This window comes from Bos indicus x Bos taurus, chromosome 14, assembly GCF_003369695.1.
Source record: "Bos indicus x Bos taurus breed Angus x Brahman F1 hybrid chromosome 14, Bos_hybrid_MaternalHap_v2.0, whole genome shotgun sequence".
NCBI classification, from domain to species: domain Eukaryota; kingdom Metazoa; phylum Chordata; class Mammalia; order Artiodactyla; family Bovidae; genus Bos; species Bos indicus x Bos taurus.
The window spans coordinates 66,382,642-66,410,641 of record NC_040089.1 but is presented as its reverse complement, the minus strand read 5'-3'; the positions used below and the strand labels follow the sequence as shown (position 1 = coordinate 66,410,641).

Below are 28,000 nucleotides of genomic sequence, written 5' to 3'. Positions count from 1 at the left end.
TCTGGTAGCTCAGGTGGTAAAGAATCTGCCTGCAATGCAGGAGACCCTGGTTCGATTCCTGGGTCTGGAAGATCTGCTGGAGAAGGGATAGGCTACCCACTCCAGTATTCTTGGGCTTCCCTGGTGGCTCAGCTGGTAAAGAATCCGCCCGCAATGCTGGAGACCTGGGTTGGGAAGATCCCCTGGAGGAGTGACAGGGTACCCACTCCAGTATTCTGGCCTGGAGAATTCCTTGGACTGTGTAGTCCATGGGGTCTCAGAGTCGGACACGACTGAGCGACTTTCACTTCAGGCGTGTCTCACCTGCAGCCTGGACTCACTGCCTGGGCCTGCGTGCTCTCCCTGCCCCAACTCGCCATCTTCTTAGAGGTCCTGATTTGTCTTTTTTGTCTTAAAGTTGTCGTTGGCACCACTCCCTCCTTGTTAAAAAATATAAAATGCCATCCATACTCTTCAGCACGCATCTCCAAAGATGCACTGAACCAAATTCAGTGCAGTCTGAGGGCAGCCAAGGCCTGTAAGTTCCTGTCTCCAGGCCCTTTGTTGCCTCGTTCCCTGATGCCCCCTCGTTCCCTGATGCCCCCTCGTTACCCTCACCCCCACTACCTCATAACCCTGTATTCTTATGGTCTCTATGCCTTCCTGGAGGAATTCACTTAAGTGTCTCCAGCACTTTGTTTATTCTTTAGGAAAAAAAAGAGTCTATTTTTCAATAAAACTAAAAATACTTATGGTTATATATTTGTAAAAAAGCAGACACTGTTAAGGAAGAAAACCCTTGGAATCAAGACTAAGATTTTGTTTTTTCTTTGTTTTCTGGTGGGATAACACTTAAGAACAGTTGTGATTATATTGCATGTAGCCTTCTGTTTTAAAAATAAAACCTTTTAAGCTTATTTTTTAAACTTTTTTTTCTGATTAGGAAAGTAGAACTGAATCCTTGCAAAAAACTTGAAAAATATAAGTTGAAGGACAGTTTCCCAGTCATGTAATACAGAAATAACTACTATTGGTATTAATCTATTAGGGGTTAGGGTAGTGGATGAATTGTAAGCTTGTGTATTTAAAAATCTTTCTGAAATCTACCAGGAAAAGTATTGATTCAAGATGAGTTTTTAAATGGCATTGCTATTTCCTTCAACAGCTTCTACTTTTGCTCAAGCCCGAGCTGCTGAAATCAGTGCCATGTTGAAAGCAGTGACCCAGACATCTTCTAATTCGCTGGTTTTCCAGACTCTGCCACGGCACATGAGACGAAGAGCCATGAGCCACAATGTCAAACGCCTTCCTCGGCGGTTACGGGAGATTGCCCAGAAAGAGGTATGAGAATCCCTTAATGTAAATGTTTAGGTTAGTAGTTCTTTAAAGAAATTGAGAAGTATTAGCCTGATAGAATTTATTAAAATGAAAACTAAGAAACAACATACTCATTTTGCATATTTTTTGGTTTATCATTACCTTTCCCCCCTTCACCCCATACCCCCCAAATTAGCAGGCTGCTGGATATTATAGCTACTTTTAAATATAGCATTTGCAACCTCTCTCTATGACGTTAAACAGTTGGTATTCCCCAGTCAGATTTAAAATAAATTTAGACCTTCTTACTAGATAAGTAATTTAGCTCTGCACTTTGGAATGTGACCAATCTAGAGCTGAAAGGTTAAAAGATTGCCTTTTGTCCTTTTTAAAATTGAAAACTTGAACTTGGATTTAATTTTTGTTCAAGTCCTGTTGTTTTTGGCTTTACCAAAATTCTTGGTTTGGTCATTCTATGATTGTCTAAGCACCTTATGTCTTCATTAATTGATTCAAAATTTCTTTATCAAGTGCCTTCTAGGTACTGGCATGAAGCTGGTGGTGGGGTTAGAGTCTATTAAGGTAAAATCTTCTTAAGGGGCCCACACACTAATGGAGAAGAGTTTTTCCCACAGAAGTTTAGCTTAGCTATGGAAGAGAGGAAGAGAGAAAACTAAACAGGAATTTTGTACTTTCTAGATTTCATGAGAAGTCTGTTTCCTCATGATAGCATTTAGCATTTGTCTTTCAGTACTTAAGTGGTATGAATTGTGTAGGTTTTTCCCACTTTTATATTTTTGGTCCTTAGTTTTGGGTTTAATTATGATCTTAGAGGTTAAAAAAACTATAGAAAGAGAACAACGAAGAGCTAGCATTTATTCTTTATTGCTGTCTGATATTGATAGCCACACATCAGTTTGACTTACTATGTTGAACAGTTTGTAAATATTCTAATCTTCCCAGGCCCCAAAGTTTGCCCAGTTCGTGAGTGGTAGAACTGAGCTTCCTTCTTAGGTTTGCCTTTTCCTAAAATCTTCATTCTTTCTGTGACCTCCTCTACTTTCGTTGGAAAAAATCACCAATTAAAAAATTGCACAAACTAATGGAGTCCGTAAGGTATTTCACTTCCCCTAAAATTAGCTGTTTGAATTCCTAACACTTAACTTTGTTTTGAGATGGTCACAAAAGGGGATCTGCCTGTCTTCTTGAAACTACAGGCAGAGAAAGCAGTTCATCAGAAAAAAGAACACTCAAAAAATAAGTGCCATAAAGCTCGACGATGTCACATAAACCGCATACTGGAATTTAACCGGAGACAAAAGAAGAACAAATGGCTGGAAACTCACATCTGGCACGCGAAGCGGTTTCACATGGTCAAGAGGTGGGGCTACTGCCTGGGGGAGAGGCCGACAGTCAAGAGTCACAGAGCCTGCTACCGGGCCATGACGAGCCGCTGCCTCCTCCAGGTAGGCTTCCGAAGCCGGCGGCCGCTCAGCGTGCTCCCCTCTGTTGCTGTTTAGACTCTTCCCCACCCCTTTAGAAGAGTTCTATCTAACATGATGTATTTTAGAAATAATTACTGGGCGAGAACCATTTTGCTAGATGCTGGAGTTGAAGCAGCCTAAAGTTTTGCCGGGAGACTGACAATCAGATAATTAGCCTAAAATTCAGTTTTGTTATAAGGGAAACCTGTGCAATACTATGAGTATTCATAACGGGAAGAGGAGTGCTTCCCCATGCAAGTGATATTTGAGCCGAGCTCTAAGGGATAAGAAATTGCCAGAGTGGGGAAGGCAGAAGGCAGCCAGATAGGGAAGGATTGAAATAAACGCACTGTGACAAAGACGAAGAGAGTGAGAGAGAGCAGGGCTAACATTAGGGTGAGAGTAGTTCTGGAGAAATAAGAAACCAGAGCCCGTGGGGTCTTGTTGGTCATGCTCCAGGTTGATTCAGCATTGATTCATTTAGCAGTCATTTGCCACCATAGATATTTGAGAACCGTCTCCGCTGGGAAGAGTGTTTTAACGTCTTTGAGAGGACAGTTGATTTTAGAGCTGATTTTAGAGCTGTGTAATAGTCTTTGTCTGTCTTGGCTGTCCTAGCTCCCCCACCCCAGCAGCCTGCCCCAGTCCCCCCAGCTCCGCATGAAATCGCTTCTTCTTTTTCAGTACATGTTTAGCAGTCTGTGGGTTTCCCTGGTGGCTCAGACGGTAAAGCGTCTGCCTACAATGCGGGAGACCCGGGTTCGATCCCTGGGTCGGGAAGATCCCCTGGAGAAGGAAATGGCAACCCACTCCAGTATTCTTGCCTGGAAAATCCCATGGACTGAGGATCCTGGTAGTCGCAAAAGACCCCAGTCCATAGGGTCGCAAAGAGTTGGACATGACTGAGCGACTTCCCTTAGCAATCTGTTCTTTGCAGAGGGCCTTTCAATGGCAGGATGGCCTTGACCAGCTTTAGAAAGCTCTTAGTATTAGCATCCTCTGATACCTCTTGAGAGCAATATAGCAGAATAATCAATACAGGAACCTGAAAAAAATCTGTGGTAAAAAAGACATAACGTCAGATTTGCCATTGTATTTTTAAGTCTGCACTTGCGTGGTACTTATTGCTTAGGTCTTACGTATATTCACATTGTTGCCATTCATCTCTGGGACGTGTTCGTCTTCTCAAGCTGAAATCCCGCATCCATTAAACACTAAATCCCCATTCCTGTCTCGCCCCGGTCTCTGTCAGCTACCATTCTACTTTTCATCTTTATAAATTTGACCACTCTAGGTGGCTCACATAAGTAGAATCATATAATACTTGTATTTTTGAGACTGGCTTATTTCCCTCAGCATGATGTCTTCAAGGTTCGTCCATGTTGTATCATGTGTCAGAATTTCCCTCATTTTTAAGGCTGAATGATATTCCGCTGTATTTTATGCCATGTTGTGTTTATCCATTCATCCATCAACGCTGATCCACTCTTGGGTGGTCTCCACTTCTTGGCTGTCGTGAATAATGCTGCTGTGGACATGGTGTACCAACATCCCTTCAGTTCTTTGCTTTCAGTTCTTTTGGGTACATGCCCAGGAGTGGAACTGCTGGATCATGTGGTAGTTCTTGGTTTAAATTTTTGAGGAACCATCGTACTGTTTTCCATAGAAGCTCTACCATTTTACATGCCCATCAGCAGTTTCTCCACATCCTCACTAAAACTTGGTGTTTTCTGTTTTTTGGGGTTTTTTTTTGATAATTGCCATCCTAATGGGTATAAAGTAAAATATAGGGAGCTCTTAAGAGCCTCTGATTTGAAGACTGAGTAGCAGAAATCATGGATTAGAGTCAAATTCTTCATTTTACATTGCAGAACTGGGATTTGGAGTGATCAAGTGATTTGCCTAGGGCCACACAGCTTGTTGGTGACCTACCTAGCTCTTGGAAGCTGACTCCCCTGGCCCATGCTTTCTCCACTACCATTGCTCAGATTTTAAGGCAGACCTAGTTACTTCTCATTTGGGGCAGAATTTTTGCTGAGGTTATCCCATAGTTTCTTTACATCAGCCCTAAGTAATAAAAATAATAGCTAGTAATAAATATTTTTGAATTCTTAATGTCTGTTTTAGTACTTTACATATGTTTACTCACTTAATCCTTATAGCAACAGTATGGGGTAAATGTTTACTATTATTTCCATTTTACAAATGAGGAAGCTGAAGTACAGAGAAGTTGGGCAGTTTACCCACAGCCATACAACTAACGAGTGGTGCAGCTTGGATTTGAGCCCAGGTAGTCTGGCTCCAGGAGAAGGAAATGGCAACCCACTCCAGTGTTCTTGCCTGGAGAATCCTGGGGACGGGGGAGACTGGTGGCTGCCGTCTCTGGGGTCACACAGAGTCAGACACGACTGAAGTGACCCAGCAGCGCAGCAGCAGCAGTCTGGCTCCAGAGTTCCATGCTCTTAACCCTCATTCTCTGCTGTCAGCCAGTTGTACACACTCGAGTGGGGTTCATCTGCCACTGACAGCTGGGAGTGGATCACTGTTGCTGGGAGATTTCTGTCAGCACAGATGAACATGGGTTTGCTGGAGCCTTTGCTGTACTTTGCATTTTAGTCTCCGTGTGTACTAGATTTGCTTACCGGACCCGTGGCAGAGGGGTTAGCTCGGGGGTCAGTGAGCCTGACTCGAATGCCAGCTTCTCCACTTTCTGATGATATGACTGTTCAAGTAGCAGTCTCTGTCTCAATGTCCTCACCCGGCAAATAAGTTAATGCTGGCATCTGATCATCAGGTGTTGGGAAGATTAAATGACAGTCCAGTAAGGAGTTATCCCCACGCTGTCACTCAGTAACCTTTCAGTAACTATTAACCATTATTATGTCTTTAACATAATTGATTTTATTAGCTCAGTCTGAGCTCTCTTCATCCTATTTAAATTGATAAGGCTTTATTCTCATTACTCGCATTTTTCCTTGTACATTGCTTAGTCAAAGTTGGATATCATGGTTAATACTGAGCAGGGGATGGGGCTTCCCTCGTGGTCCAGTAGCTAAGGCTCCATCTCTCAGTGCAGGGGACTTGGGTTTGATCCCTGGTCAGGAAACTAGATCCTTCATGTCAACAGCTAAGATCCAGAGCCGCCAAATAAATAATATTAAACAAACAAAAGAGAGAGACTGAGTAGGGGAGAAATATGTGATAAATTGTCTCATGTGTCTTTAGGCTGAGTGTTGAATAATCCTAAAGCCCTAAATTAGCTAACCAAAGTGAGCATCCTTAACATGATTTTGCTGAATTTATTACAGTCTTGCTTATTCTATTTTGATTTTTCACTTTAGGTAGATTTGGGGGAGGGATAATCCTTAAAGGCAATAGTTTTTACATACCACTTGGAACTTATCTGTGAATATAGGATAAAACACATATCTCCTTTCTGAAAAGTAAGATACTACCACTTACATTTTAAATAGAAATTCAAGTATTTAATTGTATCTCCCTCTTTTTACAGGATTTATCCTACTACTGCTGTTTGGAGTTGGAGGGCAAAGAGGAAGAAATACTAAAAGCACTTTCTTCAATGTGTAGCATAGACACAGGTAAACTTGTTTCAAAGCTGAGTCCTGTTCAAGTCTGTATATGTGTTCATTTCATGAACAAGTGTCTGCTGTAAGCTAACCCTAACCCACTCCAGTGTTCTTGCCTGGAGAATCCCAGGGACGGGGGAGCCTGGTGGGCTGCTGTCTATGGGGTTGCACAGAGTCGGACACGACTGAACTGACTTAGCAGTAGCAGTAAGCATTTTGGCATTTAAACAGGCTTTACGGAGATAGTTCTTATTCCTAACGAGTATATTCATGTAAGGAAAGCTTGGGGTAGCTTTTAAATCATTTCTAACATACTCAGTATAAAATGAGAGAACCATTATTCTGGTGCAGTAAATCTAGATAGGAAGAAACTCAAAATTCATTAAATCATTTTCTCAATAAATTTTTATTGAGAACTTATCATGTGCCAGGGTTTGATCTAAGCAATGACCAAAACTAAAACCTCATCTTTTATGAAGATAGACAGTAAATGATCTTGGAATTTTGTTTTTGTTTATGTCAGGATTGACTTTTGCCGCAGTCCACTGTTTGTCTGGAAAGTGCCAAGGGAGTGTCATGCTTTACCGGGCAAATAAGTATCCCCTAGAAATGCTGGGTCCTGTGACATTTATGTGGAAGGCCCAGGGGACCCCTGGTGATACTTCTGAGAGCAGGCAGTTGTGGATCTGGCTTCATCCAGCTCTTAAACAGGTATAATCCTTGACATTATTTCTCATCACTCAGTCACTGTATTCTTGATTACTGTAAGAAATGAGTGCTACAGAAATTTAAATAGTGTGAAAGTTTGACTGACTGCTTGGTAATGGAATATAGGGAGGATAGTTATGTTAGTATTAATAAGTGAAGCAAATCTTGGCCTGAGTTTTGGTAAGCCCTGAGTAGGAGTAGAGATGAAACCAGTCTTACGCAAATGGCTTGAAATGGTGCGTTGGACTCGTGCTTCCATTGTCCTTAACTGGCTCATTGGCATTCATGTGCTTGTTGGAGCCAGTTTGATGATGAGAATCTGTTTTGAGTAATTCTGACAATTTTTTAATACTGCGTTTAGCTTAGCTTCCCTCTATTAGCACACTCATTGCTTTTATACAGTAGACTATAAATTTTCTCCAAATTCATCTTTAAACTAGTTAAAAAAAAAAATTGGTCAGAGTAGTCATGTTGTTTTCATGAATCTTGGACATTTAGGAGTTCTTTTTTTGTTCTATGTGTCAAGCACTACTCAGAGGAATCAAAAAAGCTTTTCAGAGGAATCAAAAAAGCTTTTTGACGATTTTAAATTTAGCTTCATTTGTGTGAGATAAGAATATAAATTTTTATAGGTAGAAAAAATAAACTAAGCCAACTTAAACTTGTATTTAAATTCAGAGTTTAAAATGTTTGAATGTGTCCTTAGGATATCTTAGAGGAGATAAAAGCAGTGTGTCAGTGTATGGAACCTACCAAGGCAACTGTCCAGATCCCAGATCCCCTTCTGACACCGTCTCAAGAGAAAAGCCAGATTGACCTGCCTGAAGAAAAAGTCGGCAAGAAAAGAAAACGGAAAGATGATGGGGAAAACGCTCAACCAGTTAAAAAAGTCACTGGTGATGGAACTAGAGATCCACTGCAGCCATATTCTTGGCTCTCTCCAGCCACAGGCATCGTGATCCGGTATGGGCTGAACCTACTCTGAACCTACTGAACGTTTTCAGTGAAGGCGTGCTCTGTTTCTGTCAGTGAGGCAGACATTACATGAAGTATAAAGCCCTTCTCTTTCTTTCAGTGATTTGACTATGGAGATGAACAGATTCCGGCTGATCGGTCCTCTTTCTCACTGCATCTTAACTGAGGCGCTCAAAGCTGCTTCCGTCCACTCCGTAAGAGTAAACCTGATTGCGTTGCTTTATTCTGGTCAGGTCCTTCTTAGCAAATTTGCAAAACCTAACATATAACTTCGGAGAAGGCAATGGCAACCCACTCCAGTATTCTTGCCTGGAGAATCCCAGGGACAGAGGAGCCTTAGTGGGCTGCCGTCTATGGGATCGCACAGAGTCGGTCATGACTGAAACGACTTAGCAGCAGCAACATATAATTTGGCAGCATTTGTGGCCATAGCTTATATGTGTTTGTTTGCCTAGTTATGCTTATTATCAAAGACTCTATCTTTCACTTCTAGAATAGCAAATCTAAGTGAATGTAGCAAGTAAACTGATTAGTTCTCATTTAAATACAGACTGCTCCTGCAGCTTCTGAATTTTTTAAAGGGTCTTAACTTCTGCACCATAGGTAAGTAGGTAACAGGGAGCTGCCCCTAAAATCCCTGAAAGTATATGCCAGGTTTTTTTGTTTGTATTTGTGTGATGCACATTCTCTGGGGTTCGTTTTCAGGATGGTCTCTAGCAGGTTGAGAGCAATGTGTGACATGTACCTCTGTTCAGTAGAACTTTCTGCAAGGATGCTGTTTCCTTGTGCTGTCCAGTACGGGAGCCACCAGCCCCAGGTAGCTACTGAGTGGCTCATGTGACCGAGGAAGTGGATTGGTACTTGTACTTATTTTAGTGATTAACAGGTAAATTCACAGCTCTCTGTGTCAAGTGGCCACCATGCTGATTGCACAGGTCTGGAGAGTAGAGAGTAGATGAGGAATCAGACTCACATGTGAACACTTGGGGTTCAGATTTGGTCTGTTTTCCTGTATCAGTGCCTCAGTGTCCATGCTTCTCGCAGATTGGACATGTCTGATATGGTGATAGAGCCGATCAGAGTTTGACCTGTTGGAAGACAGATAAACTTTAAAAACCAAAGGCGACCTCTCTCTCTTCACTGTTTCCACACTAGTCTCAACCACTGTCGTCTCTGGCCTGGGTCCTGAAGCAGCTTCTCAACTTTCATTCATTGTTCCCATTTTTTGCTCCTTTCTCCACACAGGAGGCAAAGTGATATTTTAGCAATTTTTGGTTTGTTTTTTTTTTTTTTAAAGGAAAGTGAAGTGTAATTTTCTTTTCTTTTTTTAAATTAATTAATTTTTTATTTTTGGCTGCACTGGGTCTTGTTACTATGCGGGCTTTTTCTCTAGTTGCAGTGCAAAGACTTGTCGTTGCAGTGACTTCTCTCATTGCAGAGCACGGGCTCTCGAGCATGTAGGCTTCAATAGTTGTGGTGCACAGGCTTAGTTGCTCCAAGGCATGTGGGATCTTCCTAGACCAGGGATCGAACCCATGTCCCCTGCATTGGCAAGCGGACTCTTAACCACTAGACCACTAGGGTAGTCCCATTTTAACAATTTATGCTCATCGAGCTACTTCCTGATTAAAAGCTTTTGGATAGCTTCTCACTGTATGTGAGAAAAAAAATCCAAAGCCCTTAATTTGACTGGTAATCTTGTGCCTCCATGCCTGTCTGGCCTTATCTCTTCTCATGTTCGGCACTTCAGCCACACCGTCTTCTTCCAGTGGTTCCAGGTTCTAGAATGTGTCAGATCTCACGTTCCTTTGAGACTGTCTGAATTTTCTGTCTCTACCCCTCTTCTTGGCTGAGTCTAAAGGTTTCAACATCTATATCATTTTCTTCTAGAATTCCTTCCTGACCTCCAAGTTCAATTAAATCCTTGCTGTTGTTTTCATTCCGTCTTGCTCCATTCCTCAGTTTTTACGTCTAGATTTGTTTGCATGTCTTTGTGAGGTCTGTGTCTCAAGACTCTGAGCTTCCTGCTGGCAGGCTCGGGGCAGTCCTCTTCTTGACTCTGTGCCCCAGGCTTAGGGCAGTGCCTGGCGCTGACTAGGCATTCCACGTTAGCTAGTAACTTGCAGAGGGAGGATTCGAACCTGCAAAGTTTGGTTCCAGGGTCTGTACTTTGAACCACGTGCTACCTGAGTTTCTGTGAGGTAAAGGGCTCAGTGTATTAATATTATAGGTTAGACTCTTAGGGGAACATCCCCCTTCAGCAAACTTTGGTGTGAACCGCAGCTGTAAAGTTCTCTTCCCGGGCATGCATATGGTACTCGAAGTGCTGTTTGAGACCTCAGGCCCTAGTTCTGTTCAGAAAAAAAAGCAAGTAAAATACAGTATTTCTTGAAATTTCTAGAAATACTATAGTAGTAATGTCTTCCTTTGCTGAAGATTTCTTCAAAAGGGGTTTTGTTTTGGTTTTTCTTCAGTGGGAAAGTTTTATTGCTTAGTCTGGCGATGAGGTTGGTAGTATTGGGAGAAGAGCAAGGAGCAAGGTCTCTCATGTTGGTGCTGTGCTCCAGAGACCACAGGCGTGTGGTAAGTTAGGTAGTCTCTCAGAAAACCGCAGATATTCTTCTTAGTATATGAAATCTTGAGAGAAGTATGGTCCTATGTCCTTGTCTTTAATTAGAAGAGTCGTTAGTCTGATGTGACAATTTCCTGGTTCCTCTCCAGAAACATTCATTCTAAGAAATGAGGATGCAAGGACGGAGGCCAATAGCACAAACGTTTTAACCAAAATTATTGGCTGATCCCCTGTTTGTCTGGTGAACAGGAGTTGTTGTTTTCTAGGAGGGAGAGGACACAGAGAAGACACCTCACCGTTGGTGGATTGAAACCTGCAAGAATCCTGATAGTGTTTCCCTTCATCGCAGACAAGAAGCCGTTTTTGAATTGTTGGGAGGTATACGCTGGAATGGGGCTTCTCAGGTGGCGCTAGCATTAAAGAACCCGCCTGCCAGTGCAGGAGACGTGAGAGATGCGGGTTCAATCCCTGGGTTGGGAAGATCCCCTGGAGGAGGGCACGGCAACCATTGCAGTATTCTTCCCTGGAGAATCCCCTGAACAGAGGAGCCTGGCGGGCTACAGTCCATAGGGTCACAAAGGATGGGACACAACTGAAGTAACTTAGCACTCAGCATGCATACAGGGGAACACTGGGTTGTACTGGGAAAGAAGGGAGGAGTGGGAACTGGGTTAAAAGAGCATCTCGCAGCTGAGCTACCTAAATGTAGTGGTGCTTTTTACTTTGAAACTGTTAAAATACAGCAAGAAGCACGAATGAGATGTTAGAACTTTAAATAAATAACTGGTATTCTGTTAATGTAGGTAAAAGCATATACTGAAATGCTTTAGCTACTAAATGTTTTAGCTACTAAACTGAAATCTTACCCACACATGATTGCATTTGTGTGTAAAGCTCCTGTAGTTATTGATAGGAACATACATATTCATGTTGTAAAATGACCTGTTATGTTAATGTTTTTGGTAAGAAACTTCACTCTTTATGAATGTTAATTTATTCTCTGAAAGTATCATTGGGAAGATAAAAGGGAATGTGTATCTTTACAAAATCAGCCCAAGATGAAAATTTCATTAGAAACATTTGAAAATGAAAGCAAAATATGTATTTGTGAATAACTTCCTGTTTGCGTCTTGTTTTGTTGCTAAAGGGATAACATCACCAGCAGAAATTCCAGCAGGTACTATTCTGGGACTGACGGTTGGTGACCCACGAATAAATCTGCCTCAAAAGAGGTCCAAAGTTTTGCCCAATCCAGAAAAATGCCAAGGTAAAGTTCCTGAGACAACCCTGGTTTTCCTTAACAACTGTTCTGACTAGTCAGTCCCGTTAGAAGAATTCTGTCAGTGACAACTTCTGCAGTAACTTTATCTGTAGAAAATTTCAGGCCCTCTTTTTACCTGCCTACCTTTTTAAGGTGATCATGATAAAAGGAAATGGTATATCAGGAAGTATCTTTAGCTGTAAACGTGTAGCCTGATCCTCATGTTCATTTTTTCCGCTGAGTTCTCTATTTTCAATATCTAGTAATAACCTGCCTCTGCAAACGGGGTTCTCTGAAAATGCCTGGCTTTTCAGAATTTTAATTGTGAGGAAGGGACCCGCACCCGAAGCTGGTCTTGTGCTCTTTGGAAGCCTCTGTCTGACCATACAGATGACCCAGGTTCGAATCCTGGCAAGGCCATCCCAGGTGCTGAAGGGTAAGAGGTCTCGGCTTAGACTCAGTAGCGTGGCCTGTGGGGGTTTCTTCGGGGTGACGTGGTTGGGGGTGGGTGGGGGCTGGCTAAAATCTTAGTCTGACCTGCACAACTGTGATAATGCCTCACTGTGTTTACTGTCATTTAAGCCCAGTTAATTGGAAGAATAATTAAAATCAGTCTGTCAGTTTTTGGAGAAAAGATACTGGTGTGTGTAGTAACAACTTGAGATTTGTTTTTTTTTTAACCTTCACGAGTAGATAGATAGCTTATTAAGGGGGCAGTACAGTACTCTGCCAGAACCTTAACATGAAAGGTGGATTGGCTGAAAGAGTTTAAGATATATAGGTAAGTTAGTTAATTAGAGAGTCTAACACTTTAATCTGGAGAAGGCAATGGCAACCCGCTCCAGTACTCTTGCCTGGAAAATCCCATGGGTGGAGGAGCCTGGTGGGCTGCAGTCCATGGGGTCATGAAGAGTCAGACACGACTGAGCGACTTCACTTTCATGCATTGGAGAAGGAAATGGCAACCCACTCCAGTGTTCTTGCCTGGAGAATCCCAGGGACGGAGGAGCCTGGTGGGCTGCCGTCTATGGGGTCGCACAGAGTCGGACACGACTGAAGCGATTCAGCAGCAGCAGCAGCAACACTTTAATTGATGAATTGCTGGCTCTTTCTTTTCTTTTTTAACAGCAGTATGGTTGGGTACAACTGTAAAAGTTAGAGCATCTACTACACTGATAACTGTTGACTGTCAGAATGATCTCAGAATCGCAGTTAAACTCTACTTAGTTTGGCTGCCTCAAATCCTTTTTTCAAATAATTTTTTAAAATTCCTATTGGGGTATAGATTTACAATATTATATTAGTTTCAGGTGTATGGCAAAGTGAATTTGTTATCCATATACGTTCAGTTCAGTCGCTCAGTCGTGCCTGACTCTTTGCGACCCCATGGACTGCAGCACGTCACATACATACACGTACATCCATTGTTTTTAAGATTCTTTCCCCATATAGGCCATTACTGAGTATTGCGTAGAGTACCCTTTGCTATACAGTAGGTCCATATTAGTTATCTTTTTTATATACAGTAGTGTGTATGTGACAATCCCAGTCTCCCAATTTATTCCTCCCCTCTTTCCCCCCAACCCCATAACCATAAATTTATTTTCTACATTCGTAACTACTTCTGTTTTGTAGATAAGTCCTTTTGTGGCCTTTTTTTTGATTTCACATATAAGCTATATCATATAATATTTGTCTTTCTCTGTCTTACTTCACTTAGTATGACTGTACCTAGGTTGATCCATGTTGTCGTAAATGGCATTAATTTGTTCTTTTTGATGGCTGAGTAATATTCCCTTTATATATGTACCAAATCTTCTTTATCTGTTGATGGACGTTTAGGTTGCTTGCATATCTTAGGTATTGTAAATAGTGCTGCAGTAACATTGGGGTGCATGTATCTGTTTGAATTATGATTTTCTTTGGATATATGCTCAGGAATGGGATTGTCGGATCTTATTGTAGCTCTATTTTTAGTTTTTTAAGGAATCTTCATACTGTTCTCCATAGTGTCTGTACCAGTTTTGGGAAAAGGCAGTTATGTATTAAATTCTTTCAAAGGCTTTCACTGTTCATTTGCTAAGTTGTGTTCAACTCTGCAACCCCATGGGCTGCAGCATGCCAGGCTTTCCAGTCCTTCACTATCTCCTAGACTTTGCTCAAACTCATGTCCATTAAGTCAATGATACCATCCAACCATCTTATTCTCTGCCACCCACTTCTGCTCCTGCCTTCAGTCTTTCCCAGCATCAGGATCTTTTCCAATGAGTTGGCTCTTCACATCAGGTAGCCAAAGTATTGGAAGTTCAGCTTCAGCATAAGTCCTTTCAAGGAATATTCAATGTTGATTTCCTTTAGGATTGACTAGTTTGATCTCCTTGCTGTCTAGGGAACTCTCAGGAGTCTTCTCCAGAACCACAGTTCAAAAGCATCAGTTCTTTGGCGTTCACCCTTCTTTATGGTCCAACTCTTACATCCATACGTGACTACTGGAAAAACCATAGCTTTGACTATACAAACCTTTGTCAGCAAAGTGATGTCTCTGTTTTTGAACATGCTGTCTAGGTTTGTCATAGCTTTTTTCCAAGGAGCAAGCATGTTTTAACTTCATGGCTGTAGTCACCGTCTACAGTGATTTTGGAGCCCAAGAAAATAAAATCTGTCACTGTTTTCACTTTTTCCCCTTCTATTTGCCATGAAGTGATGGGACTGGATGCCATGATCTTTAGTTTATTGAATGTTGAGTTTCAAGCCAGCTTTTTCACTCTCTTCTTTCACCCTCATCAAGAGGCTCTTTAGTTCCTCTTCACTTTCTGCCATTAGAGTGGTATGATCCTAATATAAATCAGTTCAGAGAAAATTAAAGTTTATCTTGAAAAAACATTACAAAATGATAACCAAGATAAGTCTAGTTACCATCTGTCATCATAAAGATTTATTTCAATATCATTGGCTATATCCTCAGTCCTGTACATTGCATCCCCACGACTTACTTATTTTTTAACTGGAAGTTCATGTCTTTTAATCTCTCTCAACTATTTCATTCATCCCTCCACAGATCTCCCCTCTGGCAACCACCAGTTTGTTCTCTGTATCTATGACTCTGTTTCTGTCTTAATTTTTTAGATTCCGCATACTAGTGATATCATCTGGTATTTGATTTTCTCTGTCTGGCTTATTTCACTTAGCATAATATCCTCCAAGTCCATTCATGTTGTTGGAAATGGCAAAATTTCATTCTTTTTTTGTGGCTGAGTAGAATTCCATTGTATATATACCACATATGCTTTAACTGTTCATCTGTTGATGGACCCTTAGGTTGCTTCCATACTTTAGCTATTGTAAATAATGATGCAGTGAGGATAGGGATGCACATATCTTTTCAATTTAGTGTTTTTATTTTCTTTGAAAATGTCCCCCAAAACAGAATTGCTGGATTGTGTAGTAGTTTGATTTTTGGTTTTTTTGAGGAAGCTCCCTTCTGTTTTACATATTGGCTGCACCAGTTGACATTCCGACCAACAGTGTATGAGGATTCCCTTCCCTCCACATCCTTGCCAGGTCGGTGTCCCCAGGAGGACTCCCAGTTGCCTCCTGCGTTTCTGGGAAGCTTTAAAATCAGCAAGTAAAGGCTCTTTTCAGACTACGTCCTCGGTTCTGGTTCTTGGAGCATGTAGATTTTGTGTGCACCCTTTCAGAGTGGGGTCTGTGTTTCCTGAAGTCCTCCAGCTGTCCTGTAGTCAAGCCCACTGGCCTTCAAAGCCAGTTGTTCTATGAGCTCGTCCTCTCCATACAGCTCCCCCGGGCTAGGGAACCTGATGTGGAGCTTGGGCCCTTTGCTCTTTTGGGAACACTCTGCAATTGTGATTCTCCTCCTGTTTTCTGTGGGTCACCTACCCCATCCGCCTACCCTGGGGAGTGTGTGGCTTGACTATACCAGGTTTCTACCTTTCCTCTCCAGTTCCTTATTTTCTTTAGCCGTAGGAAGTCTTTTCTGCTGGTCTTCAAGATGTTCTCGTACGTAGTTGCTCTGTAAACAGTTGTGATTGTGCTGTGCCCACGTGAGGAAGTGAGTTCAGGGCCTTCTGAACCGTCTTGACCACCAATCTCACAGTCTCACTGCATCACAACTGCAGAGTCACTTCCAACTTTTTTTTTTTCTTTCAGCCATCAGACTCATGTGGGTATGTTCTATTGAGTGATCTTTTGTGTTGGCATTTTAGGACCTTAGCCTAAACTCATGAATTGTCTGATTTTTTTTTTCTTTTTTTTCTTCTAATTCTTCAGTACAACAAAATAAAATCTGAAAGACGTTTTTCCCCCTGGTGTTTAAATAATTTCCTATAGGATATCTCTTCTGTTAATATGCATGTTTATAACTGAAACGATCCCCCGCCCCGCCTTCCCCGCTGGAGTACTTTTTGGCCGGTGTGGCTCGTTTAAAGGGATGAAACAACATAGTTCACAGAAAATATATTCGTTTGAAAAGAATGAGAGCAATACATTTTACAGAAGGGGAATTCACTCAGTTCAATAAAAATAGGGTCATTAGAGACTTGAAATAAAAGGACAGAAAAAAAGGATGGTATCTCTTAGCTCAGGACTTTTGGGTCAGGGATGATATAAAGAGCCCTGAAGCCTGTAGTTAAAGTATAACTTGTGCAATCAGAGCATATGATCAAGAAGTGGTTCTTTGCCTCTGCAGTGATGCCTAGAATAATCTTCCCTGTGGAATCAGGCAGTTATTTCGAGGCAATTTAATGTAATATTTGCATCTTATACACTAAAAATAAATGTCAAGTAAGTTTAGGAGTCTGTACTGTTTCACAGGTTATGAAACCAACTGTAAGAATTACAGTTTCTATTCAAGTAAATAAATTCCTCTAGAGAAGTAAATGCCTGTAGAATATTTTCCTCTAATAGAAGGTCCCCTAGCATCGTTTAGAATTTGACCCTTACTGACCTAAATTAAAGAATGTGGTTTAAGGCTGTTTCTTTTCCCTCTTAGATAATGAGAAAGTTAGACAGCTGCTTCTGGAGGGTGTGCCGGTGGAGTGTTCACATAGCTTTCTCTGGAACCAAGATATCTGTAAGAGTGTCACAGAGAATAAAATCTCGGATCAGGTAACTAATGGTAAAGTCATGAAAACAGGTTGCAATTCATCACTCTAGAGACCATGAAAGTTATTTCATACTTTATAGACGCCTATAGACTTCCTTTTATTTTTAGACTTTTGATCCCTGTACTTAATGATATAAACAATGATTCTCTTTTCTGTTTTAGAGAAGAATAATCTCTAGAAAAGATTAATACAAAGACTTTTTCTTAAAAATGATAATCTTATGGTTTAAATATGTTTTTCATTCATTATTTTTTTCCCCTTATATGTTTTCTGTCTGTAATCTCACAATGATTGAGCTCCTGCCAGCACCAGGTATTGTATTCAGTGATGGGGCAAATGCCTAGGATACAGTTGAAGAAGTACAGAGTATGAAGGAAGCCCAAAGAATGGGTACTGAGCCCGGACTAGGGAAATTGGGGGAAGCTTCCCAGATGGAGGAGCTGATGTTTGAGCTAACTCTTAGGTGGATGGTCGGAGTTAACCAGACTTCTTGGGGCCAGGGGCCAGGAGCCAAGGCTACGATGGAGAATGGATTGTCTGAGTTGAGAGGAAGGGCTAGGGCCCAGGCCAAAACCAGGATGACCTGTTCAGGAATCTCCAAGCAGATCAGCATCTTGGAGTTAAGGGTGAGGCAGGAGATGGAACTGAAGAGATTAAGACGGGGATCAGGGGTAAAAGATCTTGAGGCATCCTTGGATTTAGACTGAAGACTAGGGGCCATTGAAGGTTTTAAACTCGGCCATGACATGATTAGATTTCACTCTGGCAGTGTTGTGGAGACTAGGGATGGGGAAAAGGCGGCCCGAGGAGCTGGAGAGAGGATGCGTGGTTGGATGGCCTTGAAAGAGGTCCTTAAAATAGTCCAAATGGCACGGTGGGGGCCTGAAGTGTGGCAGTGCGGCTGGAGTGGAGGGGCTGGGGTTTGGAACATACACCTGGGAAGTAAAACTGACAAGACTCTGAGATGGGACGTGAGAAAGGAGAAGCCTGTGGGTTAGCTTCCAGCAGTCTCGCTTGGATTTAAGAGCTCAGCTGAAAGAGAGCCAGAGCCAGGTCTGACTTGTCGCTCCTATCTTGCCAAGTGCTAGCAAAGTGCCTGGTGTAGCACAAGTGCTCAGGAAATATTTGAATGAACGAGTAAATGAATGAACAGTAAATATTTGAAAGGATGAATGAATGAGTGAATGAGATGTGAGAACTGTGTGTCCTTCAGGAAGAGAGTGAAACAGTGGGGAAGATGAGTTCAATCTCAGGTAAACCGGGTTTGAGAGGCCTTGGGCTGTCCCAGGAGCAGATGTCCAGGAGACAGGTATCTGTCTCAGGAGGAAACACTGGGGCTATAGACATAGATACTTTGGGATGACTAAGGGTTAAAAAAAGGAGACCCAAGATTTGGTCATGCATGAAGGGTGTTCATGAGTTAAACTCTGTAGCTGGTGGAGGTGGTCTCTGCTGTAGTCTTCTCAGTCGAGTGGCAGGCTTCTCCTACCTGCTCATCTCCTTTGACAGCTGGCAAGAAAAATCTGAAAGGGTGTTGTTACCCACTCCCTCCAGTCCACCTGACAGATAATTTGTAGCACCTTCTGTTTTAAGACCTGATGAGAAATTTTCTCAAAGAGCTGGAGTATTATCCAACTTGCTTCCCTTGAGAAGTTGTTAATTATTCATACCTCCTTTACTCCATGACCACCAATCTTAACCAAAGTAAATGTAAGAGTGTTAAAATATAAGATTAATCCTGATATAAGAAAGAGCAGAATGAATGTATATTGTTTTAGAACATTGAATCATCTAGTATATTCTAGACCAAATTTAAGACAATGTGGCATTTTCTACCAAAGCACTTCTATGGAGGTGCTACTCCTGGGAGGAGTACTCTGTACTTAAAAATGGCTCACGTTTATTTACTGAGAATGTTTTCTTCCTAAAAGAGTGTTTAACTTTCTAAAGCTGCTTATAGAGAGACCCAGTAGGATCTCCCAGAAGACTAGAGTTGTTTGTCTTGAATTATTTTCTTCCACTCTAGGATTTAAACCGGAAGAGGAGTGAATTGCTGGTGCCCGGGTCACAACTTTTTTTAGGTCCCCATGAATCCAAGGTTCCTATACTTTTGATTCAACAACCAGGAAAAGTGACGGGTCATGAGCAACGAGGCTGGGGAAGCGGCTGGGATATCCTGCTCCCAAAGGGCTGGGGCATGGCGTTCTGGATTCCATTTGTAAGTAACAGTTACAACATTCAAGGTACGCTCTTAGGGAGTGCCAAGTGCTGAAAATGTTCCTGACTTAATGCAGGGCCTAGAAATTGAGTGCTAGTTTTCTGCCCTTTGAGCTATCATCTTGGATACGAGATAATTTCATAAAGTCCCTGGAGCCAGGTTCCTTAATAAGAGTTGTGCGGACATTTGATGAACTTTTGAGGTTTTAAAAGTGGCCTGATTTTTGAATAGTAGTGGCAACAAACGAGGTTTTTTGGGGTTTTTTTTACTTGAAATTTGTTGTAGTTTAAAAACAAAGTATTTTATTTTTATAGATGTGTATAATACAGTTGTTTTTTGTGTGGATCCATTTATTAACTGCAGCTAAAAATTTTCTTAAAAATCTAACGTGTGTTTGAGTTTTCCTGGTTAGTTTAAATAATTACTTTGAGAACATAAAGGACATGTAGGACTGTTGGATTCATGCAGGCAATTAATTTCAGTCCTTACGCATAGTACAGAAGATATTTAATCATTTAGGAGTGGGGTTATTTTTAAAGATAACTTTAAACTTACGAGCTGTTTCAAGTATACAGAAAGTGACACTTGGATACCATCCAGCTTAAGAAAGAAGACATAAAAGGGTCATTAGAAGCACTCTATCCCTCTCCAATCCCATTTCCTTCTCTCCTTCCAAAGGAATCACTGGCCCTATTGGTGTTTGTTGCTATCATGCACGTTTTTATAGTTTTATTAATTGTGTGTGTATGTATCCCAAACTAAAGTAGCTAAATTTGTAACGTGGAAACTTACATTACCATATGTAAAATAGATAGCCAACGGGAATTTGCTGTATGGCTAAGAAACTCAAACAGGGGCTCTGTATCAACCTAGAGGGGTGGGATGGGGACAGAGATGGGAGGGAGGTTCAAAAGGGAGGGGATATATGTATACCTATAGCTGATTCAGGTTGAGGTTTGACAGAAAGCAACAAAATTCTATAAAGCAATTATCCTTTAATAAAATAAATTAAAAAAATAGCTAAACTTGACATGTTTTTACTTGCTCTGTTCACTCAACATTGAGATTTTTTTTTTTCCGTAATGATTGATGAAGCTCTTAAGTCATTCATTTTCACTATTGTATGGTAACTCATTGTAGAGTAAGTCCTCAGTGTATTTATTCTTTCTCTTTGTGATGGGTATTTAGGTTTCCCACTTTCCCCATACAAATGACAGAATCTTTCTGGGATTTCTTCTAGATCTATCGAGGTGCAAGAGTTGGAGGGTTAAAAGAAACCTTAGTGCATTCTCAGTATAAAAGGTCGCCTAATGTCCCAGATGATTTCCCAGACTGCCCTGCTGGGGTTCTCTTTGCTGAAGAGCAAGCGAAACATCTTCTTGAGAAGTACAAGAGGTAAGAGACTGGCTTCTCTAGTGTTCTGTCTTAAAGGGAAGGCACACTGACCAGCAATGTTTTTCCTGGCTTCAGGGCCTCCTGACTGTATAATGTGGAGTTCCTAGACTTGTCAACATTCCTGAGACATAATTTAAGAAGACATTACTTAGTTAGGAGATGGCCCTATCGCTGGATTTTATAGTTCATGCAGGTTACAAACCCTTCTCTTGGTTATTTGATTCAGTGACGATGGTGAACTCCTGAACTGTGGACCTGAGTTCCAGGCGCTTGTTAACAGATTCCCACTACTGACCCCTACCCCTAAAAATGGACATTGTATTTTTTTTTTGTAATGGTTATAAATGGAGTATATATTTATGAAATTTTAAACAAAGTATGGAAACATATAAAAATACTTTATAAACTAGTATATTCCTTTTATCAGTGTATTCTTTTTGTCCAGAGAGATATGCACTGTTTTTACATTTTGCTATCTGTCCATCTAGGCTGTTTTCTTTTCTTTTTCCATTGGAAGAGTGGCCGATGAGAGGCTCTATTTCCTTTATACTCAGGAAAGGAAGCCTTGGGCACGTGTATTTCCTGCTGAAATACAGTAGGCTCCTGGAAGCACAGAAACCCTCTAGTTTGTTGTGGCATCTGCTGTGTCTGGCCAGTGCACAGTGGGCCCGAATACTTGTATTTGTTGACTGATGAATGGGTGAATAATTGAATGTTGTGTTTCCTTGATTCTGAGCTCCACGGTCGTGCTCTCCTGTGCATGGCTGAAGCCACAGAGATGGGCCCTGTCTGACTTTCCAGGTTTGAATGATGAACAGATGAGCTGTGGTTTGAATGATGGACGAATAAGTGGGCGAGTGAGTGGCGAGAGGTTCCTGGATTCTGGCTCACAGGCCATTTGAGGGCAGCCGTCCTATGCCTCCCATGCAGGGTCTTCTCTGTGCTTGTTAAATAGTCGTGGGCAGAAATGCTTATGTCTCATCCTTCAGATTTTTCTATATGTAAATTTTTTAAAAATTTAATTACTTTTTAAATTACTTGTTTATTTGGCTGCATTAGGTCTTAGTTGCGGCAGGCAGGATCTCTGATCTTAGTGGCAGCGTGCAGGAACTTGAGCTGCAGCATGTGAGATCTAGATCCCTGACCAGGGATTGAACCCGGGCCCCCTGCATTGGGAGCGTGGAGTCTTAGCCACTGGACCACCAGGGAAGTTGGAATCTTTTTTTTTAAGCATTATATGACATATACTATTTTGAAATCTGCTTTTTTCATTTAACTGTATATTATGGAAAATTTTCCCACATCAATAAATACGACTCTACACACCCTCTGTGGCGGCTTTTGCACCATGCTGCAGAGCTGAGCAGTTCCCATGGAGACCACAAGGCCCAGAAAGCCAGAAATAGCTATCATCTGGCCCCTTACAGAATAAGTTTGCCAACACTTGGTGTAAACGAGGGCCTGGCTGTGTTCCAGCTCACTCTGTGGACTTCCTATCATTTTCATGTGCCGTAAGATATTAATCTCCTGTGTTTTTCTCCGCCATTTAAGAGTGTAAATCCATCCCTAGCTCATGGGTCATACCTGGCGCCTGGCAGTGGGCCAGGTTTGGCTGGTGCAGCGTGGCTATTCTGTGATTTATCAGTGGCCCTTTATGTTCTTTCTGCTTTTTTGCTCTATGCTTCCATGAACAGCTTTCCCTATGCGTCTCTACATATTTGTCCCATTTATTCATTTAACACGTGCTAATTTAGAACCTGCCATGTGTCGAAAACCTTTTTAGGCCCTGAGGCTACAGCAGCGGTCAGGGCAGGCAAAGTCAGTTCTGCCCTTGTGGAGCTTACTCTTTTTGGAAGTGCATGTTTCCAGGCTGGTGGGGGGATCCAGGAGAGGTGAGGGAGGCTAACTTGCGAGAGCAAAGCCCTCAAGCAGGGAAGAGGGGGTGGCATCGGGGCACCAGGGGAAGGGGTGGTGTTCTGTAGAATCAGGCTCAGCGCTCTCATTTTAATAGGCTGGAAGGCTGACTCTGAAATGCTACAGATTTAGGTAGGCTAGACTCTGCGGAGAGATTGGGTAGTAATCTTCTAACCGTGCCTGTCTTCTCAGTGAAAAATAGGCAAGGCTGTCATCTAGGAATAAGGGGGAGAGAGGCTGTCAGAGATTTAAGGAGCGAGGAATTGATGTAAACGGTGTTCTTGGAGAGTGGAAGATGGAGTGACCGGGAGAAACCTAGGGGATTTGTAAGAAATGTAAGAGCCCACTTGAGTTGTGTGTTGATAGTGAGGCCCCTCAGGACGGTTGCGTGCTCTTCCCCAGCCATGTTCTGCCAGTCTGGTCCTGGGCTGGGGAAGGGGGAGGGTTGCATGTAACCAGGATGGGCTTTGCCAGGGGGAAGGAGTTGAGGGTATGTGTAAAGGGAGTGACTCTGTGAACTATGGAGAAGGGCAGGGCAACCCACTCCGGTGCTCTTGCCTGGAGAATCCCTTGGACAAAGGAGCCTGGTGGGCTGCAGTCCATGGGATTGCAAAGAGTCAGGCAGGCACTGAACTGTGGGATCTAGGCTTGTCAGCAGAGAGATGTGAGGATGGTGGTGGGCAGTGATGAAGTGGGAGTCCAAACATGCGGTTAGCCCTACGTGTGAACCTCCAAGTTGCCAACTTTCAAAGACGTGAACGTGCGTTCCATTAGCATCAGGTATGAGTGAAATTGCAGCTCGCCTCTGTCTCCTCTTTTGTGTTTTCACCGTTTTTTATCTCTTTTTTGTAAATTGTCCATCTCTCTTTTTAAAGGTGTTTGGGTGAGGCCGGTACCCTGGGAGAGTTCTTCACCAGGTGCCCCTCTCAGAGGCCAGAGCGCGTTTGGTTCCATCTCCAGGATACAGGCTCACACTGAAGCCCCGGTGCAGGGTCATGTGCATTTGGGGTCTTAGGGTGCAGCACATAGTAAGAAGCCAAGTCAGAAGGATGGTCTGGGCCTGTCCCCGAGGAGACCGTCAGTCTGAAGACGCAGGCTCTCACAGAGTCCCCCTGCCCAGAAGGGCCCGTAACCAGGCCGGTCCCTACCTCTTGGGGTCGTTACGTACCAGAGCAGGCCCTGGTTCCCACTCGTCTGTGGCTTTCTGAAGGTTTGCCCTCACTTACCTGTTGCTGGAAAGGTCAGCTGGTGTCACTCATATGGAGGGCAGTTTGGAGATAATCATCAAAATTGCAAGTGCTAATAATACTCGCTGCCTTAGCACTTCCACTCCCGGAACTTGATCCTGTGAACACACTTGTCCTTGTGCAACGTGTTCAAGGTCGTTCATGGCAGCAGCGTTTGTGGAAGCAAAAGCTTGAAAATAATCAAAATGCCCTGCAGAAGATAATGCCCTGTCTGTCTAGATAACTGAGGCCATGAGCCTCGTGCAGAAGAGTGAGGGTGTCTAGATGTGCTGATATAAGGTGATCTCCTAGATATTTTGTTAAATGAATAAGATTAAGCAAAGAGCACAGGATCTTTTTGCCACTATTTGTGCAAGATGGGTAAAAACAGAAAGAAATATGTACATCATCGGCTTGTATGTTCAAAGAACGTCTGTAGAAGGATATGTGAGAAACCGATGATGACAGTGACTCTGTGGAGGATAGTGGGGTCACCAGAGGTCAAGGGTGAGAGAAACTTCACCATCCTCCATCTTGCACCTTGGCAACTTCAAACCCTGTTGAGAGTGCAGGGGCGTCACTGCACAGCTGCAGGAGCACACCTTACCTACAGTCCTTCAGGAGGGGTGCCCATGGGGTGACTTTGTGGGTGCATTATCTGTTACAGCAAAAACCGAACAATAAGAATAAAAGCTCAGCCAGGAGAATTGGTTATTATCATTTTTAAAAAAATCATATTTCTTTGAAAACTTTTCTGTATGTTTATTTGTTTATTTGGGGGTTTTATTGATTAATTCATTTATTTTTGGGTGCACTGGGCTTTCTCCAGTTGTGGTGAGTGGGGGCTACTGCTTGCTGTGGTGTGCAGGCTTCTCATCCTGGTGGCTTCTCTTGTTTTGGAGCATGGGCTCTCGGTGTGCTCTTCAGTAATCTTCCAGGACCAGGGACCAAACCTGTGTGCCCTGCATCAGCAGGTGGCTTCTTAACCACTGGACCACCAGGGAAGTCCCTGCAGGTTTGTTTTTTAAATAGAGATGGAGTTCAGTGCCCATGGTTCTTTTGATTGTCCATCCTAAATCGTTCAAAACTGGTTTTCCTCTTTTATTCCCATTAGACGTCCTCCTGCAAAACGGCCCAACTACGTTAAGCTTGGCACCCTGGCACCTTTTTACTGTCCCTGGGAGCAGTTAACTCGAGACTGGGAGTCAAGAGTCCAGGCTCCAGAGGAATCGTCTGCAGCTTCCTCTCCAAGTGGTGGGGAGAGTGGCTCGAGCAGAGATGGGGTACCTCGTGTTGCCGAGCCTGGGAGGACTGCTCAGCTGTCTGACGACCAGGGCACACCCCTGTGTGACTCCAGTGGGCCCGAGGGAGTCATGGACACAGATTGTCCAGCCACGATGGGGACCGAGGAGGCGACCAGCCAGAGTGCCGCCAGCAGCCCCCTTTGCGTTCTGAGGTAAGTGCTCAAGACTTCTGGATGCCTTTTTTGGATTGTCTGTTTTTTGATACTGACCCTGGCCACAGGATGCAGAAGTTGTCATGGTGCCTTTACACAAAGGCCAAGTAAATTTACAGACCTTCTAGCAGGGAAAGTCAGCGGATCCTTAAGGGCCCGGGGAAGAGCCTGAAGTCATACACACTTGATTTGGGGCATGATGTAGCTGAAATGATTTAAAATACCGCTTCAATAGACCTAAACCAGGCCATTTATGACCTATTTCTTTTAGTCTTTGCTCACAAAGCAGTACCCTCGCGGTTATAGTCTTAAGGAATGAAGAACCCCTGTAAGCTTTCTTTAAATCGCTGAATTAGATTTCTTCTCATTGGTTTTGAGTAACCTGCGTTTGTGGCCGATGAGGTGATTCATTCATTCTCATTGTGATACTGTTGTGTCACCGAGGGGAATGTGTGGAATGTGTGCCTGTGGTATTGCTGTAGGCTATTAGATTCTGCTTATCATTTACCCTTTGTTCTGGGCTCTGATTTTAAAAGTGTGCCACCCCTTTGCTTTATACTTATTTTTCTGTATAATACCTTGTAATTTTGTATCTTTCCTTCTGACTTTTCATACAAATGTCCCTCCCTTAGGCTTTCTTTTTCCATCAAAATTATCAGTTACTTTTTAACCCTCCCACTGTGAATACAGCCTAGATTCTACCCCATCATCTTATTTTTAATGTCTTCAGCTTTAAACCTTTAGTCCTCAGTCTTGAAATAGTAGACACCTGAAACGGATCGTTACAAAAATGTAAAAATGTGTAGTTTTAACTTTTTTTAAATTGAAGCTTTGATCCTTTCCCACATTGAGTATTAAACAACAACAAAAAAGCAAATGAACTCGAGCAAACCAGTCTCCTGATTGCTTATTTTCTCCATGAACAAAGTATCTTCACAAGGCTTGTCTCCCCCTTCACGCAGGAGTAGAAGATTACTGAGGCAGCTGTCAGCCTGGTGCGGACCCAGGCCTGGGGGCCGTCAGGCGACCCAGCGAGCCGGCAGAGGCCAGCAAGGACTAACCGGAGAGGCCTGCCCGGCTATGCTGGACGCCTTCCCCAGGGCCCTGGTGTGGGTCAGGCTGGCCCTGCTGGGGAAGGGCAGCCCTGGCCCGCACACCCTGATCTGCGTCCCAGCCGAGGAGGATCTCCTGCAGCTCTCCCGCGATTGGCTGTACCATGGGCCCCAGGAGCCCAAGCACAGCGACCCATTCAAGAGCCAGATCCGGGAACAGAAGGAGAAGAAGAAGCTAGAGAAGAGGCTGAACCAAGGGCGTGCCGCGTCTGAGGGCCTGGCAGAGGGCGGCCCTGTGGCCGGGCCCCAGCCCCTGACCCTGGGCTTGTGGTCAGGCCCCCTCCCCGTTGTGACTTCTCACTGCTCCAGAGTTCTCCTTGGCTTTGTCACACAGGGAGATTTTTCCATGGCCGTTGGCTGTGGGGAAGCCCTGGGGTTTGTTAGCCTGACGGGCTTGCTGGACATGCTGTCCAAGCAGCCAGGGCTGGACAGGGGCCTTGTGTTGCTGAGGCCGCCTGCCTCCTTGCAGTATCGGTTTGCAAGAATCACAATTGAGGTGTGAACGTGGGTTCACATCACGGCACAGAAAAGAACTGTGTTTGCCAAGTCTCACAACCAACCAGAGAGTTGTTCCCCTTCCCCTGCCCCACCTTCTGTTTCAGGACATCATTCGAAGTTCCTTGGAAATGAGAATAAAGAAACTTACATATTTATGCAAATAGATGAAATGTTTACATCATTCCAGTAATCTCGTTGATTTCCATCTTTCCCTGTCCTCACTGTGATATTTTAAAATTATTTGGCATATAGAGCCAAAAGCTTTTGTATTTTGCTTTCTTGGCCTGGTGTAATTCTGGCTGAAAATAATTAGAAACTCTGGTTGTCTTCTTGCATCCTTTTTTTTTTTAATCAGGAACTATGACACCACCCTTATGGCAGAAAGTGAAGAGGAACTAAAAAGGCTCTTGATCAAGGTGAAAGAGGAGAGTGAAAAAGTTGGCTTAAAGCTCAACATTCAGAAAACTAAGATCATGGCATCTGGTCCCATCACTTCATGGGAAATAGATGGGGAAACAGTGGAAACAGTGTCAGACTTCATTTTTAGGGGCTCCAAAATCACTGCAGATGGTGATTGCAACCATGAAATTAAAAGAAGCTTACTCCTTGTAAGGAAAGTTATGACCAACCTAGATAGCATATTGGAGAAGGAAATGGCAACCCACTCCAGTGTTCTTGCCTGGAGAATCCCAGGGACAGGGGAGCCTGGTGGGCTGTCGTCTCTGGGGTCGCACAGAGTCGGACATGACTGAAGCGACTTAGCAGCAGCAGATAGCATATTAAAAAGCAGAGACATTACTTTGCCAACAAAGGTCCGTCTAGTCAAGGCTATGGTTTTTCCACTAGTCATGTATGGATGTGAGAGTTGGACTGTGAAGAAAGCTGAGCGCCGAAGAATTGATGCTTTTGAACTGTGGTGTTGGAGAAGACTCTTGAGAGTCCCTTGGACTGTAAGGAGATCCAACCAGTCCATCCTAAAGGAGACCAGTCCTGGGTGTTCTTTGGAAGGACTGAATGCTGAGGCTGAAACTCCAATACTTTGGCTACCTCGTGCGAAGAGTTGACTCATTGGAAAAGACTCTGATGCTGGGAGGGATTGGGGGCAGGAGGAGAAGGGGACGACAGAGGATGAGATGGCTGGATGGCATCACCAACTCGATGGACATGAGTTTGAG

General features: G+C 43.1%; 1 protein-coding gene across 1 annotated transcript in view; it reads left to right on the top strand.

Moving 5' to 3' along the window:
- The window catches only part of POP1 (POP1 homolog, ribonuclease P/MRP subunit), a 35,089-nt gene extending 8,099 nt beyond the window's left edge, over nucleotides 1-26,990 (top strand). Inside the window, exons 4-16 of the mRNA XM_027561466.1 lie at nucleotides 1,145-1,320; nucleotides 2,514-2,762; nucleotides 6,292-6,379; nucleotides 6,891-7,078; nucleotides 7,782-8,038; nucleotides 8,151-8,244; nucleotides 10,889-11,000; nucleotides 11,770-11,889; nucleotides 16,892-17,007; nucleotides 19,033-19,224; nucleotides 20,465-20,619; nucleotides 24,874-25,215; nucleotides 26,178-26,990. Of these exons, the coding sequence (XP_027417267.1) occupies nucleotides 1,145-1,320; nucleotides 2,514-2,762; nucleotides 6,292-6,379; nucleotides 6,891-7,078; nucleotides 7,782-8,038; nucleotides 8,151-8,244; nucleotides 10,889-11,000; nucleotides 11,770-11,889; nucleotides 16,892-17,007; nucleotides 19,033-19,224; nucleotides 20,465-20,619; nucleotides 24,874-25,215; nucleotides 26,178-26,829 (2,741 nt within the window). The 3' untranslated portion in view covers nucleotides 26,830-26,990. The remainder of the gene's footprint in view (nucleotides 1-1,144; nucleotides 1,321-2,513; nucleotides 2,763-6,291; nucleotides 6,380-6,890; nucleotides 7,079-7,781; nucleotides 8,039-8,150; nucleotides 8,245-10,888; nucleotides 11,001-11,769; nucleotides 11,890-16,891; nucleotides 17,008-19,032; nucleotides 19,225-20,464; nucleotides 20,620-24,873; nucleotides 25,216-26,177) is intronic.
- Nucleotides 26,991-28,000: the final 1,010 nt, after the last annotated feature.